Source organism: Pipistrellus kuhlii, unplaced genomic scaffold (assembly GCF_014108245.1).
Source record: "Pipistrellus kuhlii isolate mPipKuh1 unplaced genomic scaffold, mPipKuh1.p scaffold_m20_p_22, whole genome shotgun sequence".
Taxonomy (NCBI): domain Eukaryota; kingdom Metazoa; phylum Chordata; class Mammalia; order Chiroptera; family Vespertilionidae; genus Pipistrellus; species Pipistrellus kuhlii.
In genome coordinates this window covers 4,132,876-4,148,542 of record NW_023425521.1, presented here as the reverse complement: position 1 = coordinate 4,148,542, position 15,667 = coordinate 4,132,876, and the positions used below count along the sequence as shown (strand labels likewise).

Here is a 15,667-nt window from a genome sequence, read left to right as displayed (position 1 = left end):
ATGGTCAATTTGCATGCTACTCTTTAATTAGATAGGATTTTATTGATTTCAGAGAGGAAGGGAGGGAAAAATAGGTTAGAAGCATCTATGTTTAAAGAGAGAGAATACCCGAAGCCGGTTTGGCTCAGTGGTAGAGCGGTCCCAGGTTTGTTCTGGTCAAGGGCATGTACATTGGTTGCGGGCACATCCCCAGTAGGGGGTGTGCAAGAGGCAGCTGATCGATGTTTCTCTCTCATCGACGTTTCTAACTCTCTATCCCTCTCCCTTCCTCTCTGTAAAAAATCAATAAAATATATTAAAAAATAAATAAATAAATAGAGAGAGAGAATAATTGATTGGCTGCCTCCTGCACACCCACTACTGGGGATCGAGCCCACAACCCAGTTCAGTATCCTTGAACTGAATTGAACCTAGGACCCTTCAGTCCACAGGCCGATGCTCTATGCAGAGCCAACCAGCTGGGCTCCTTAGAAATTTTAAGTGCAGGGAAGAGCGTAACTAAATAAAATTTAGTGCCACGTGTTTTTCTGTTTATATATTTACTAGAGGCCCAGTGCACAATCACAGCCATGTCTGCTACTCTGTGACACTCCAGCCACCGGCCCGGGACACTCGGTGATGCTGCCGCCGCCCTACAACCTTCTGCAACACTGCTCGCCGCCACGTCCTGCGAAGCTGCTCACTGCCGCCCCCTGACACTGCCTGCCGCCGCCCCACAACCCTTCGACGCTGCTGCTGCCCCTCAAGTCCAGTCCCCAGGCCCACTCTGCTGCCACCCAGCCCGGTTCCTGTGGTTCCCCGTTGGCCATCCAGCAAAGAGAGCCTGTGGGCTCGGGGGAGGGACTGAGAGGTGGTCAATGCACCTCATAGCAACTGATCGACCGATCATTCTGACCATGATATCTGGCTTTTTGTTACTATAGATAGTATTGTGTTTCAAGATTCTACCATTTCCAATAAGACAGCAGTATAAAGGAAAATGAAAAAAATGAAAAAGCCTATATTTCAACCAAATTAAGAACATGCCATCAAAAATAAACAAAATTAACAAAATCATACTACATCTTTTTAAAAAAAAACAACTTTAAAATATATATATTTTATTGATTTCAGAAAGGAAGGGAGAAGGAGAGAGAGAGAAACATCATCTATGAGAGAGAATCATGGATCTGCTGCCTTCTGCACGTCCCCAAGTGGGGATCAAGCCTGTGACCCAGGGATGTGCCCCCAACCGGAATCGAACCTGGGACCCCTCAGTCCGCAGGCGGACACTCTATCCACCGAGCCACATCAGCCATGGCTCTAGGCACTCTACCCGGGCACTGAATTTCACATACGGGTGTCTAGTTCTCTATATCAATGGAGAAGGTAATCCATAAATTAATTTTGTGTTTTCATTCTGATGGTAAAAAAAAAAAAAAAAAAAAAGAGTAATAAATGAATATTTGAGATATTTAATCTAAAGAGCGCTTTGTAAATATTGACAACTGGGGAGTTAAAATGATAGTGACTTGTTTGTACCAAGCAAAAGTCAAATGATATCACAAAACCTATGTATTTGAAAGTTTTCAGTTGTCCTAATAGAAAGGGTTTCTCAACCATTTGGGGCCAGGTAATTCTTGGCTGCAAAGAACTTTGTGTGCATTGTAAGATGTTTAACAGCATCCTTGGCCTCCACCACCAGATGCCTCTAGTTGTGATAACAAAGAATGTCTCCAGACATAGCCAAGTATATCCTGGGGGACAAAATCTCCCCCTGTGGAGAACCACTGCAGGAAAAGTGGTGAGAGAATTGAGTCAAACCAAAGTGCACAGGAGAATAAACAGGTCAAATTCAAATGAACCAGAGCTGTAACAATATCTACTTCTCTCAAGTTGAAAGAAATATCACTAAAACATTATCATCCATCATATTAATGTTGTCAATGTGAATTTTATTAGTTCTACATTTAATTGTAAATCTGTTTTGCTTTTGATTTGATGGATTTCCCCCTTAAAAGGCAAGTGTACACATTATTCAAATTTGAATTATATTTTTCCTGGTTTATTCTCTTATAACTAAAACTTTACTCAGGAGCTGAAACCGGTTTGGCTTAGCGGTAGAGCGTTGGCCTGCGGACTGAGGGGCCCCAGGTTTGATTCTGGTCAAGGGCATGTACGTTGGATGCGGGCACATCCCTGGTAGGGGGTGTGCAAGAGGCAGCTGGTCGATGTTTCTCTCTCATCGACATTTCTAGCTCTCTATCCCTCTCTCCTCCTCTCTGTAAAAACTCAATAAAATATATTAAAAAACAACAACAACAACAAAAAACTTTACTCAGGAGACTTCTCATTAATTAAAATGTAACTTTTCTAAATGTCCACTTGGTCCCTAAAGTTTCTTCTGTAATGTTTTAAACTACCGTATTTTTCGGACCATAAGACGCACTTTTTCCCCCCCAGAAGTGGGGGGAAAAAGTCCCTGCGTCTTATGGTCCAAATATAGCCTACACATATACTTTTAAAAAAAAGTTTTTTTACTTGCCCGGCTCTGTATAGTCTCTGTGTGCTTGCCCGGCTCTAAAATGGTTCTAAATGCTGCTGTTTACTTTACAGGGTTGATTACATGTGTTTATGACTGTGATGTTGGGTTTTAATGCACATAAAATGTTTTAGGACACTATTTGTTTCAGAATCTTTTTTTCTTCATTTCCCTTCTCTAAAAACTGGTGCGTCTTATGGTCCGGAGCGTCTTATGGTCCGAAAAATACGGTAATCACAGAGACTACTTAATTGAAGAAATTCTCAAAAGCCCAAAAAAGGTAAAGATGTACTTAGGTATAAAATGTCTTTCTTAAATCCATAAAAAATAACCCCAAAGTTTGAATTATATATATACTGAAAAGCTGCAAAAGCTACTGAATAAGTATTAATCATTATTGCATTCTTCTTTCTTGGCAGATCATTCTTTAAAGGTGTAAGGTAACTGCCAATATATTTTATTTATATACAGGTTGGGGCAAAAGTGGTTTATAGTTGTGCATATGGAAAATAATAATTAACATATAACACAAGAATAAATTCTGTCCCTAGCTGATTTGGTTCAATGGGTGGAGCATCAGCCTGCAGACTGAAGGGTCTCAGGTTGGATTCTGGCCAAGGGCACATACTGTGTTGTGGGTTCAATCCCCAGAGGGGGGTGTGCAGGAGGCAGCCAATCAATAATTCTCATCATTGATGTTTCTCTTGCTCCCTCTCCTCTCTTCTCTGAAATCAATAAAACATACTTTTTAAAAAAGAATAAATTCTGTGTTCTGTACACAACTATAAACCCACTTTTGCCACATCCTGTCTAAGCTCTCTCAATTTCTGTTTTTTAAACCAGGCAGAGCTAACAATATATTAAAATAATGTCCAAATGTGTATAAATTGTTGAAAATCTGTCTTAAATAAAACTCTATCAGTAAAATAACCTTAAATTGGTTAGGTGTTATTAAATGTGGAAGAGCTTGTTGCATAAAGTATAATACTTCAACCACCTTGAAAAGTACCCCCTTGGTAGTAAAAGTAAAGCTTAGTCAAAGCCTATCTTTAACCTGTGCTCTGAAATCTTTGGTTGGTTGAAAAATAAAACAAAGGTTTAAAATAATGTTGGTTTAACAGGTTCAGCTTCAGAGAGCATTCCAGCAAAGCCCATAAATCTTACAAACCTAACAAATACAACTATGTACCCCTCCCCCCCAACGGAACAAGTTATGCTAAAGTCACCCAAGATCAAATAGCTCAAAATCCTTTAATAAGCCAGAACTGTGCTGTAGATATAAAGATTCATTTTCTCCTTCTAAAATCCCTCAGGAGTATCGCTGCTTTCTTTATGCCAGTAATTCATTAGGTACTGATTTTTTATCCCCTAAATAAATTTTTAAAAAAAGAATGCAAAGAAAGTGTAATTTATTTCTCAGCAAACTTTTCAACATGTAGTATCAGTTTTTTTGTTTTGTTTTCTGGTTAATCCTCACCTGAGGATATTTTCCCATTGATTTTTAGAGAGTTTGGAAAGAAGTGCGAGAGACAGAGATAGAAAGAGAAACATTGACTGAGAGACACATTGATTGGTTGCCTCCTGCAGAGGCCTGGACTGGGGCTGGGGACGGAGCCCACAACCGAGGTACATGTGGCCCTTGATAGGAATCAAACCCATGATCTTTCAGTTCAAGGGCTGACGCTCTATCCACTGAGCCAAATGGCTTAGGAGCAGCATCAGTTTTTTGTTGAAGTTAAGATAGCATCTAATTTTATTTTCCTTCTTAAGATTTACCTACCTTCCAAGAGTACCGTATAACAAAATGACTTACTAATAAGAAAGAGTAGCCTAATAAAGCAAGAACTCTTCTATACAAAAGATGAAACAACCAGCCTGGGATAGCTGTTCAAAGTTTCACAAGTTCATAAAGAGGGAGAGAGAAAAACAAAGCTCCTAGTGATCCTTACTTGAATTACCAAATCAAATACAAATTTAAGAACCACTCAAACAAAAATTTTATGCAAGATTTATGAAGTTCACAATTCTTCACTCTACATAAGTTGGAAGGGGGAGGTCTATGTCAGGACTTCTGTCATGGAAAAAAAGTCAGATGACTTCATATTAAGACTGGCAGATCCAAGAAACCAGAGAAACCGTAGTCTCCAATTTTTTGGGGGGGTCCACTCAAAATTCAATAGTTATAACAAAAAATAAAGTATATTTTTCTTTGTTAGCAAATAACTATTCCTCACCTGTTTGTGTGCATGATCATAGGAATTGATATGGTTGTCAAACTCCTGATGTTTTTGATATTGCTTATCACAGAGTTCACAGTAAAAGTTGGCTCTGAGGTCTTCCAATGCTTTAGCAATTGCCTTCTCTTTGTCAACATAATCCTGTAAGAACCACAAAATACAAACAAAAAATGAACTTGGTAGAATTTTAAAGTGAATGTTGTAAAGAAGTAGTCTTATCTGACGAGAAAAAAAGGGCTTTTCATAAATTTAGTGGCACAAGTAAAAGCTGAATGAAACATAAGGGGTAAGTTGGTGGGACAATTTGTGAGTGGTTGTACTAACAGATGAGATCTACTACTAATCACCACCAAATGCCAAACAAGTGCTGTCAACAGAGATCCTTCGCACTGAAAATGTCTTTCAGTGTGAACACCCCACATGCAAGAAAAGCTTCTTTTAAGTACCTTGTACTTCTGTCTTAGTTCTTCCGTGTCTTCTTTTTCCACTTCTAGGACACGGCGCCGTTCGGTAGCATCTTCGGCATAATCGAGCTTAACAAAATAAGATATAATTAGTCTTAATTCCTAACAATTCCCCAATTAGCAATTTAAAAGTCATCTGCACAAACTACAGTACTGGATGAAAAAAACCTCTGTATTTTGCTCAGTAACCTCTTGCTTTATTGTCACCCACAGAGAAAATAGCTTGCAGAAAATCATTAATCCTTACATGCATGCTGTTGGTTCCCAACAGGCACTTTTTTTTTTTTTTAATTGATATTTTACAGAGAGGAAGGGAGAGAGATAGAGAGCTAGAAACGTCGATGAGAGAGAAACATCGACCAGCTGCCTCCTGTACACCTACTGGGGATGTGCCCACAACCAAGGTACATGCCCTGGATCGGAATCGAACCTGGGACCCTTCAGTCCACAGACGGACGCTCCACCACTGAGCCAAACTGGTTTCGGCAACAGGCACATTTTTTTAAAAAACGATAACAGACTTTAATTCAGAGGTCTATGTCAAAGAATTAGGAGTAAATGGAGAAAATATTTTAGCCGATGAAGATACCATAAACGACAGTTGTACACATCTCTAAGGGACAAATCTTCTACCATAGCAAATATTTTAAGAGTTAAGCAACACTGCCTATTGAAATGAGTACCAGGGTCTGTGGCATAATCCTGGACAAAACACTGGATTTCTCTATGCCTCAATTAAAACAGTTATTATTTGCCACCTACCTACCTCAATGGCAGCACTAAGTAAAAATGTAAAATGTAATTTTAAATTTCCAAAGAAAAATATTAAAACCACATTCTATCTAATAAATGTATTCTTGCACTGGCATCTGAATTTGGAATTAATATCAATTTTAAATATTCCATAGAATGAGTGAGCTAATGAGATCAGTTTACCTCCATCTCCATGCGACCCATGCCCATGACGTCATACTTGAAAACAATCGGAATGGGATCAGTTCTCCCTGTAACAGGAACACACAATCAAGGTTAAGATGCAAAGCTAAGCCAAGCCAAAAGCTCACTTTACACATTGGGTTTGGGTGGTTAGAGATCTTGCCTTGGAGTGCAGAGACCAGAAAGCTACAGTGAACCAAACAAAAGCCATTCTCACAGCTTACAACCAAATCTACCTCTCCCAGTTTAAGCCCAATTAACCACCTTGATTGTCCTTCCAGTGAGAATAATTCCAGATTACTGTGACAAAATTAAGTAATGCAAAGCACTTCTAAGCAATGGCCCCAGGAGGTTTAAAATAAGTTTTCATCAAGAATCACTTCACTCTTACTGTTCACTGACATCCTCCCATACACACTTTTAAAACTGGAATAAATATTTCAACTGACATGCTTAAATCAAAAAAGCAGTTTCAAACATGATACAGGAAAACTGTAATTACAACTCAGTATGTTTAATATTTTTTGTTTTGTTTTCAAAAGATGCTTTACAGTTCAGTGGGGCTATGAAAAATTTAAATAAGCAACAACAGTTAGTTGCCCTTAGAAACAAGAACAGTTTCTTTTGAACTGGTGCCCTCAGGTCCCCTTTTCCAAAATGGACTTAACCTGACTGTGGTAATCGGTAAGCTGTGAAAAGGACTAGTTGCGAAGAAAATTGACTTTAATCTAGTCGATCTATGCTGAAGATTTTTAAAAATGTATATTTAATCCACTCATAACCAGCCAAACAAAGCAAAATGGGGCAGACAAGCACTTTACTACCACAGCTGTTTTACATCACAACTTGCGCTGTTTATTGTGATGTAAGCCCACTGATAAGAGGACTTACCTTATCCGTTGTACACCTTTAGTGAAAAAACACAATGTTTACTTCCCTGATCATGTCACTCAGCCTGGTGTAAACAATTGTCTTTTTAAAAAAATTTTTTTTGTTTTGTTATACACACATGTATATTATACCTTTGGGCTAAAAGTTAAGTTTTGTCAGGCTAAATTTGAGCTATTACCAAAATCAAATTAAAAAATAACAACAGATGCCATGATCATGACTAGGTTTGGTCGTGGACAAAAAAGAAGAAACTGTTTCAAAGGGACCAGCAACCGCTTGCACCTAGTTGCTCCATAACTATGGAATTAGTTTTTATTAAAAATAACAATAAAAACAAATTCAGAAGTTTACTTATCACAGATATCCCATTACGTTTTAAACAATAAGGAGATAATTAGGAATAATTGTTATAATGAAAAAAGTTTAAGTAAATAAAGAGCCTCTAATGCCAGAAAAATGTTCTAAAATACAGCCTTCTTTTAGATACTTTCAAAGACTGCCAATTAAAATGAAATGCGTTATTATCTTATGCCCAATGGTATAATAAATAAGCAGTGACTGCAATCTTTAGCAAAAGGACCAAATTAAGACAGGTTATAAAAATGACTTCCTAGGTGCAATATCACTTTCATAACGTCTCAATCAGGGATTTACTGGTAAAAACAAATGGTCCAATAAAAGAATTGAAAAACAACAACAACAACAAAGGAATTTACTTTTTTTGTTGTTTTGGTATCTTTTTTGGTCTGTCAGAATTTGTTATGTAAGAATCAAGAAAGTTTTGGTATAAATTCATTACCTCTGTAAACCCCTGTTTATAAACTCTGCATTAGTACTTTTGCCTTCTAAGGCAGTCAAAGTTTGTTTTAATTTATTTATAAATTGCAGTAGCAAGTGCTAGTGCCCATTACATTGTGGAGAAATCAAGTTTTTGACAGTATTAAAATTGAATGTTTTAACTGATTTTTTTCACTTCTAACACAGATACATCCCTTCTTAACATTACCCTTTAATGAACGAGGATCAGACAAGTTGCATAAGGAAAGGAAAGGAAAATGAAAAAGACCAAGCAGAAGGATGAAGGCTACAACAGAGAAAGAAAGCCTAACATATTGGTGCACTGATGACAAAAGGAGTATTCAGTCTGAAAATAAAAAATTACCACTGCTAAGTTTACCATCACCACAACAAGTCCAGGATCATAATGCTGTAAAAAAGAAACACCATTTGTTAGGCAGAAACCAATCAGGGTAGGAAACAGGCCTTCTAGCAGGCAGATGGGGTGGGGTAAAGTAACAATTGGGCTTTGTCCCTCCCCCAGTTTCAGTGAGGACAGAGGAAGGGCACTCTGTGCCACGGCAGTTATTTCCATACTGGACCAGGGTGTGAGATTTTTGTGCTGCTACGTGAGAGCATAAACAACCTCCTCTTTAATTATGCAGGGGGTGCAAGAAGGTGTTCGCTCAAAGTGAGAGAACTAATTCTAGTTTCCAATTTCTCATTTAACTAAATCAGTATTAAGGCCCAAGGCGGGTCTTTAAAGAAATAATACCAAAGAGATCAGCTGGACAGTGACGGTCACCTGCTTCACTAAAGAACGCTAAGAGGATTTGAGGAGTAGGAGGGGAGTCATCAAGACCTTTCTAAAAAATACATCTATATCTATATCTATATCTAGATATAGATATGATTAAAGGTCTGGAAAATAACCTTAGATCTTCAGTGCCTGGAAAACTACGTGCATTTGAGTTCTGCTATGAATGAGTAAAACTCTTGAATTAGTTTTCATTAGAATTTTTTGTCTTTTAATGAAGTCTTCCCAGGCCTGCTAACATCTTTCTGCATAAAAAAAGTCAAGCTTTGAATGAGACAAGGAACTCTAGAGAAAGTGGCATCAAAAGGGCGCTCAAATTTCAGTTAGTCCACTCAGAGGTGACTCATCAAAAAGAAAAAGGCTGGCTTTAAAAACAATCTGAAAGTGACATTACTGCCTAGGCCAAGTAGTAATGTCTTTCCATTAAGAGGTTCTATACATACAGGAAGAAGTTATAGCATTAAAAAAAAAAATCCCCTCAATTTATTCATTTGTGATCAATGCTAAATCCTATCTTAAAGAACACCGTGGTGGAACACATCACAACTTAGTGATGAATTTCAAAAAGTAGGCAGCAATAGAATGTTTGCTAATATGCTATTCTCTAGAAAATTCAACTTCTTTTTAAAATGAATTGTACTCTCTATCCAGATTCCCTATTTCTTGGTTTCTTTTGAAGGTGGCAAATATTTCTTAAAATCTTTAAGAACATTTTGCTTATTTCATTCCAAAGAAGGAAACTTCAATCAAAATACTAAATACTTTCCTACAAAGAAATTGTCTTCCTCAGCCAAAGATCCCAGGTTCGATTCCGGTCAAGGGCATGTATCTTGGTTGCGGGCATATACCCAGGGGGGAGTGTGCAGGAGGCAGCTGATCGGTGTTTCTAACTCTCTCTCCTTCTCCCTCCCTCTCCGCAAAAAATCAATAAAAATATTTTAAAAATAAATTACACTGTCTTAAAACAAACCAAAAAACAAACAAACAAACAAACACAAGACTTGACCGCGGCCTGTGTAGCTCGCAGTTATAGTATCGGCCTGAGCACTGCAGGGTCCTGGGCTTGATTTCTAGTCAAGGGCACATACCTAGTGGGTTGCAGGGTCAATACCCGCCTGGGGCAGGTAAGTGCAGGAGGCAACCAACGGATATCTCTCTCTCACTGATGTTTCTCTCCCTATCTCCCCCCCCTTCCCCCCCCCACCCCCCGCCCCACCTCTTCCTCCCACTCTTTCTAAATATCCACGGGGGGAAAAAATCCTCGGGTGAGGATTAACAAGAAAAATCACAAGACTTGCCCTATCCAGCTCAGTTGGTTAGTGTGTTGTCCCTATATGCCAAGGTTGTGGGTTTAATAAAAATCACGTAAAGGAAATATACTTTTCCTCCAGACAGGGCACATATAAGAATCAACTAATAAATGCATTAATAGGTGGAACAACAAACAGATGTCTGTCTTTCTCTAAAATTAAAGGAATGAAAATAAAAAGCAGAATAACCCTGAGGGCAAGAATGATGTCTGATCTACTCTAACCATGGCTTATGATAGTAATAGCTGTTATAGCTTAATATATATTATTAGCTCAATAAATATTTGTTGGTTGTCTTATTGATTGAACCTTGTAAACAGGATGAGATATAAAATAATACAAGACCCCATTCTTACTTTTTTAACTTTTGAAATATTTTAATAAACAAAAAGGAAGAACAGAAGCTGAATAATAAGGGAAATTCAAGTACAAAAATAAACCCACTTTATAAAATACAGTTTTCTATCTTGCCACAGGTAATTTCATTCCTGAGTTAGCATGCCCTATTCCTCACTCTAGCTAGTGACAAGATATCTGCACTGCAGTTCCAACAACTTTCACTCTTTGCCAAAACCATGCCTGGGTCAAAATAATTTTAAACGTTAACAAAATATCCTGAAGATATCAGGTTTAAATGTTAAAGATGTTAGAGCCCTAAAATCAACTAAAAAGAACTGAAAGTTAACAGTAAACTAGTAAACACAAAGAACTTAAAAAGTCACGAGTCTAGAAAGTCTATGCATTGACTAGTCTGTGCAAAACTAAGGTGGCATTATCATTTTCACTAGGAGAACAAGATGGTCTTCAGTGGTTATTTATAGCAAAGGATTGGTTAAAAAAAAAAATCTAATGAGTTATCTCAATATGCCATAAATGTGGCTATATTCTAGGTCAAATCATGTGGTTATTACAGAAAGAATTATGTAAGAGAAACCAGCATAATGCCTGTACACTGTAGAATATGACACTTAAAAAAAAAGAAAAAAGAGCCATTTATAAGACAATTAAAATCAGCCCTTATTGTTGCAACAGAATAAGGGTTCCATTCATCTAATAGAAGGGTGAAGACACTGTACTAGGCATTCAAAACAGATGGGCTTTGCACAACAATGTGAATTTAAAAATGGCCCTAGCTGGTTTGGCTCAGTGGATAGAGCATCAGCCTGTGGACTGAAGGGTCCCAGGTTCGATTCTGGTCAAGAGCTCACGCTCAGGGTTGCCAGCTCGATCCCCAGGAGAAGGTGTGCAGGAGGCAGCTCATCAGTGATTCTCTTTCATCATTGATGTTTCTCTCTCTCCTTCCTCTCTAAAATCAATAAAAATATACTTTAAAAAATGGTAAGATGGCCTTGGCCCCTGTGGCTCAATTAGTTGGGCTCATCTATGCCATCAGGAGGTCGCCGATTCCATTCCTAGGTCAAGGGCACATTGTGGGCTCGATCCCTGATTCCCCCTGGTGCAGGAGACAGCCAATTGATATTCTCTCTCTCCCTCTCTCTTCCTCCCACTCTAAAAATCAATAAACTAGTCTTTAAAAAAAATAAAAACATATGGTTAAGATGGTAATTTTACTTTTTTTTAACCACAACTAAAAAGCAAAATTCTCTTGGATTTTATTTTATAATAATTATTTTTTTATTGATTTTAGAGGAGGGAAGGGTGGCGGCAGTAGAGGGAGGGGTGGGGAAGGAAAGAGAGAGACATTTAAGTGAGAAACATCTATTGATCGCCTCCTATACTGGCCCTGACGGGAACTGAACCTTTCTGTGGCTAAGACCATGCTCCAACCGAGTCACACTATCCAGGGCTCTCTTGTATTTAAATGAATAATGGATTTATGAGTTATTGCGTGTTTATTCTATACCTGTTACCATGGAGATGAAGTTAAACGATGGGTAAAAACCTAATTCCTCTTTTCAAAAGAGCTCAACATTTAAAGAGAACCAAAATTCTAAAGTTTTCTTAAAACATTAATAATAATTTTCTATCACTCCTGTCTTTCTCCAGGTTCTAGCTGTACTTTAAAGTCTATGGTGCTTACAATGAAACATTCTGGGATTCAAACAGATTAGCTAGCCCCTAAGAAGAGCCTCCAAATTTTAATTCTTGTGTGCCTGAACTAAGAGAGCAACATTAACAATGCTCCCAGGCATCTCTGTATGGGAAAAAGATGTTTCAAATAGCAGAGAAAGATCAAATCCAGTCTTCAGACTTTCTTATGAGCAATCATCTCCATTCAATTCAACCCAACACTTAAAAACTATGCAAACCGAAGGAACAAATTCTATCAAGAAGTTATTTCTGCCGAAACCGGTTTGGCTCAGTGGTAGAGCGTCTGCCTGTGGACTGAAAGGTCCCGAGTTCGATTCCGGCCAAGGGCATGTACCTTGGTTGTGGGCACATCCCCAGTAGGGGGTGTGCAAGAGGCAGCTGATCGAGGATTCTCTCTCATCGATGTTTCTAACTCTCTATCCCTCTCTCTTTCTATCTGTAAAAAATCAATAAAATATATATATATTTTAAAAAGTAAAACTTCAATTAAAAAAAGTTATTTCTATTTCTACCCCCCAAATAGGTTAATGCTTACTAATAAATATTAATTTGAAATATACATATTAAACATCTCATTTGTGTCACCAATGAATAGAATTTGTATAATTCAAAAAGCAAAGGTTTTGTACAATGAAATGTCCTGCTTCACGTCCTGTCTTCTTTTCTAAATATATAACTTGTTTTTCATATTTTGGTAGCCATTCTAATGAAAATACTTTTAGCCTTTTCTTTAATAAATTTCTTATAAAACACACTTTTTACTTTGAATTCTTTAAAAAAAAATTATTTTATTGATTTTATTACAGAGAGGAAGGGAGAGAAAGTTAGAAATATCGATGAGAGAGAAACATCAATCAGCTGCCTCCTGCACTCCCCCCCCCCCCCCACTGGGGATGTGCCCACAACCAAGGTACATGCCCTTGACTAGAATCGAACCTGGGACCCTTCAGTCCCTAGGCTGATGCTCTATCCATTGAGCCAAACCGGTTTTGGCTGAATTCTTTTGATCTTTACATTTGATTCTACTTTAAAACATAAGTGCTTCTATATGGAAGAATGAGGAGATTCCATATATCTACGAACAAAGTTGTGATGTTGCTTGCTTTCTTGTTCTCACATTCTGAGATTTTTGCACTTGTAAAATCATTCAAGAAATAAATTGAAATTTCACATGTCCAACCTGCTCTGCAGCCCCTACTATACTTTTAACTTCACAATTATACTGCATTCCATTTATTTGTTACATTAGACATGAGCCTCTGGAGGGCAGAGGCTATATATTAATCCTTGAACTCCTAAGAATTAGTACGGATCTGGAACATTCTAAGGATTCGATAAATATGCAGAATAAAAAACATATGAAAAGCAACAATAGATACATGTAAATGCATAACAATTGTTAGCATTTAGGAGTTTATAGTTAATGAAGGTTAAGAGATACATAAAACATAAATTATATAAGGTAGAGCATAAAAATGCCACAAGAAATATCCTATATAATAAAAGCCTAATATGCAAATCGACCAACCGATAGAATAACTGGTCACTATGATGTGCACTGACACAGGGGGTAGATGCTCAATGTGGGAGCTGCCCCCAGCCCGCAGGCCCCAGGCCAGCCAAGGCAGGTGTAAGCGGGGGGGTCCCCAATTGCCCTGCCAGTTGCCCAACAGATCGGCCCTGATTGCTGGCCAGGCCTAGGGACCTTACCTGTGCACAAATTTCGCACACCGGGCCTCAGTAAAGTAGAAAGAAAAAAAGTAAGCGATGAAATGACAGTATTTTCTTTTTCCCTAGAGACCAATTACCAACCAACCCTAAAATTGAGGCCAAGGTTCTTAATGCTCAATCTAGCCTCAAGTTTTTAATGAATATATACAAATTTATATTAATCATGAAGAATATAAATGATTGCTTCAGGTACCCTAAGGTAAAAATATCATATTCAAAGCTATCTCCAATGTTTTGAGCCAGAATTAACTATTGTATATCTCAGTTCTGTAATACCTGCACTTCTCACCAACATCACATCTTTCTAGGAGACAGAATTTATATCCATTAGAGCATGTTAATTATAGCATTTTTTTTTTTAAAGATCTTGGGCAGAGTATTGCTCAGAATGTCAGTTTCCTCATCTGTGAAACAGGAATGATATCCACCACAAAGAAGACTTAAGTTAGGTAATCCATGTACACTCTGTAAACATTTAATAAATCCTTACAAAGGATTAAACTAGCCCTGATCTGTGTTGCTAAATGGTTAGAGCGTTGGCCTGTGCACTGACAGATCAAGGGTTTGATTCCTGAGGACACCAATCAATGTCTCTCTTTCTCTTTCTCACACACACACATTGATGTTTCTCTTTCTTTCTCTCCCTCCTTCCCTTCCACTCTCTCTAAAAATCAATGGAAAAAATGTCCTATGGTGAGGATTAAGGGAAGAAAAAAAAAAAGGATTTACACTAAACCCAGGGAACAAGGTTTTGCTAGACATATATAAATTGACTGTACACTGTGTTTCATTGTTGATTTGTGTTATACTTTATATTTATACCTCCCTTTCCATTACCATTGTTATCACTCTATCTTGGACCCCTAACTCAAACCCAAACAACTTTTTCTAAATGGTTTTCCATCTTCATCTTCAGATATACTTTGATCAGAATATTTGGATTTGGTTTCAGCACTATCTCTAAAATATTTTGGAATCTTAAGCCTAAATTACTTCATCTGTAAAATAAATCTTGAGCCGAAACCAGTTTGGCTCAGTGGTAGAGCGTCGGTCTGCGGACTGAAAGGTCCCAGGTTCGATTCCGGTGAAGGGCATGTATGTCAGTAGGGGGTGTGCAAGAGGCAGCTGGTCGATGTTTCTCTCTCATGGACGTTTCTAGCTCTCTCTCTCTCTCTCCCTTGCTCTCTGTAAGAAATCAATAAGATATATTTAAAATAAAAAATAAATCTTGATTACATTCTTTAATATTTCTTGCTGTGAAGTCTGCATCTTTTCTCTAATCAAAAAATGCTCTTGCCCGGATGTGGTGGCTCAGTGGCTGAGCGTCAGCCTATGAACCAGGAGGTCATGGCTCACTTCCCAGTCAGGGCACATGCCTGGGTTGTGGGCTCAAGCCCCAGTAGGGGGCATGCAGGAGGCAGCCGATCAATGATTCTCTCTCATCACTGATGTTTCTCTCTCCCTTCCACTCTGAAATCAATAAAGAAACCTGTTTTTTAAAAATTGCCATTGTGTAGATATACCACAGTTTTTTAATCCACTCATCTGCTGATGGGCACTTAGGCTGTTTCCAAAATTTAGCTATGTTGAATTGTGCTGCTATGAACATAGGGGTGCATATATCCTTCCTAATTGGTGTTTCTAGTTTCTTAGGATATATTCCTAGAAGTAGGATCACTGGGTCAAATGACTGCTTATTCTTTATCAACTTAATAAACTTTTCTAGCCAAAACTGGTTTGGCTCAGCGGTAGAGCGTCGGTCTGCGGACTGAAAGGTCCCGGGTTAGATTCCGGTCAAGGGCATGTGCGTTGGCTGCGGGCACACCCCCAGTGGGGGATGTGCAAGAGGCAGCTGGTCGATGTTTCTCTCTCATCGACGTTTCTGGCTCTCTGTCTCTCTCCCTTTCTCTCTGTGAATAATCAATAAAATA

At 38.2% G+C, this 15,667-nt stretch overlaps 1 protein-coding gene across 12 annotated transcripts in view; it reads right to left on the bottom strand.

The window, feature by feature from the left end:
- GPATCH8 (G-patch domain containing 8) overlaps positions 1 to 15,667 on the bottom strand; it is a 66,503-nt gene that overhangs the window by 23,511 nt on the left and 27,325 nt on the right. For 5 of the 12 annotated variants that reach the window (XM_036451647.2, XM_036451656.2, XM_036451649.2 and 2 more), the window contains 3 exons: positions 6,159 to 6,226; positions 5,205 to 5,291; positions 4,756 to 4,899 (listed from right to left, as the gene is read on the bottom strand). In XM_036451647.2, the coding sequence (XP_036307540.1) occupies positions 4,756 to 4,899; positions 5,205 to 5,291; positions 6,159 to 6,226 (299 nt within the window). Of the gene's footprint in view, positions 1 to 4,755; positions 4,900 to 5,204; positions 5,292 to 6,158; positions 6,227 to 7,049; positions 8,192 to 8,211; positions 8,257 to 15,667 lie in introns of those variants that run through there. The other 7 variants (XM_036451654.2, XM_036451652.2, XM_036451653.2 and 4 more) reach the window with 3 other exon arrangements.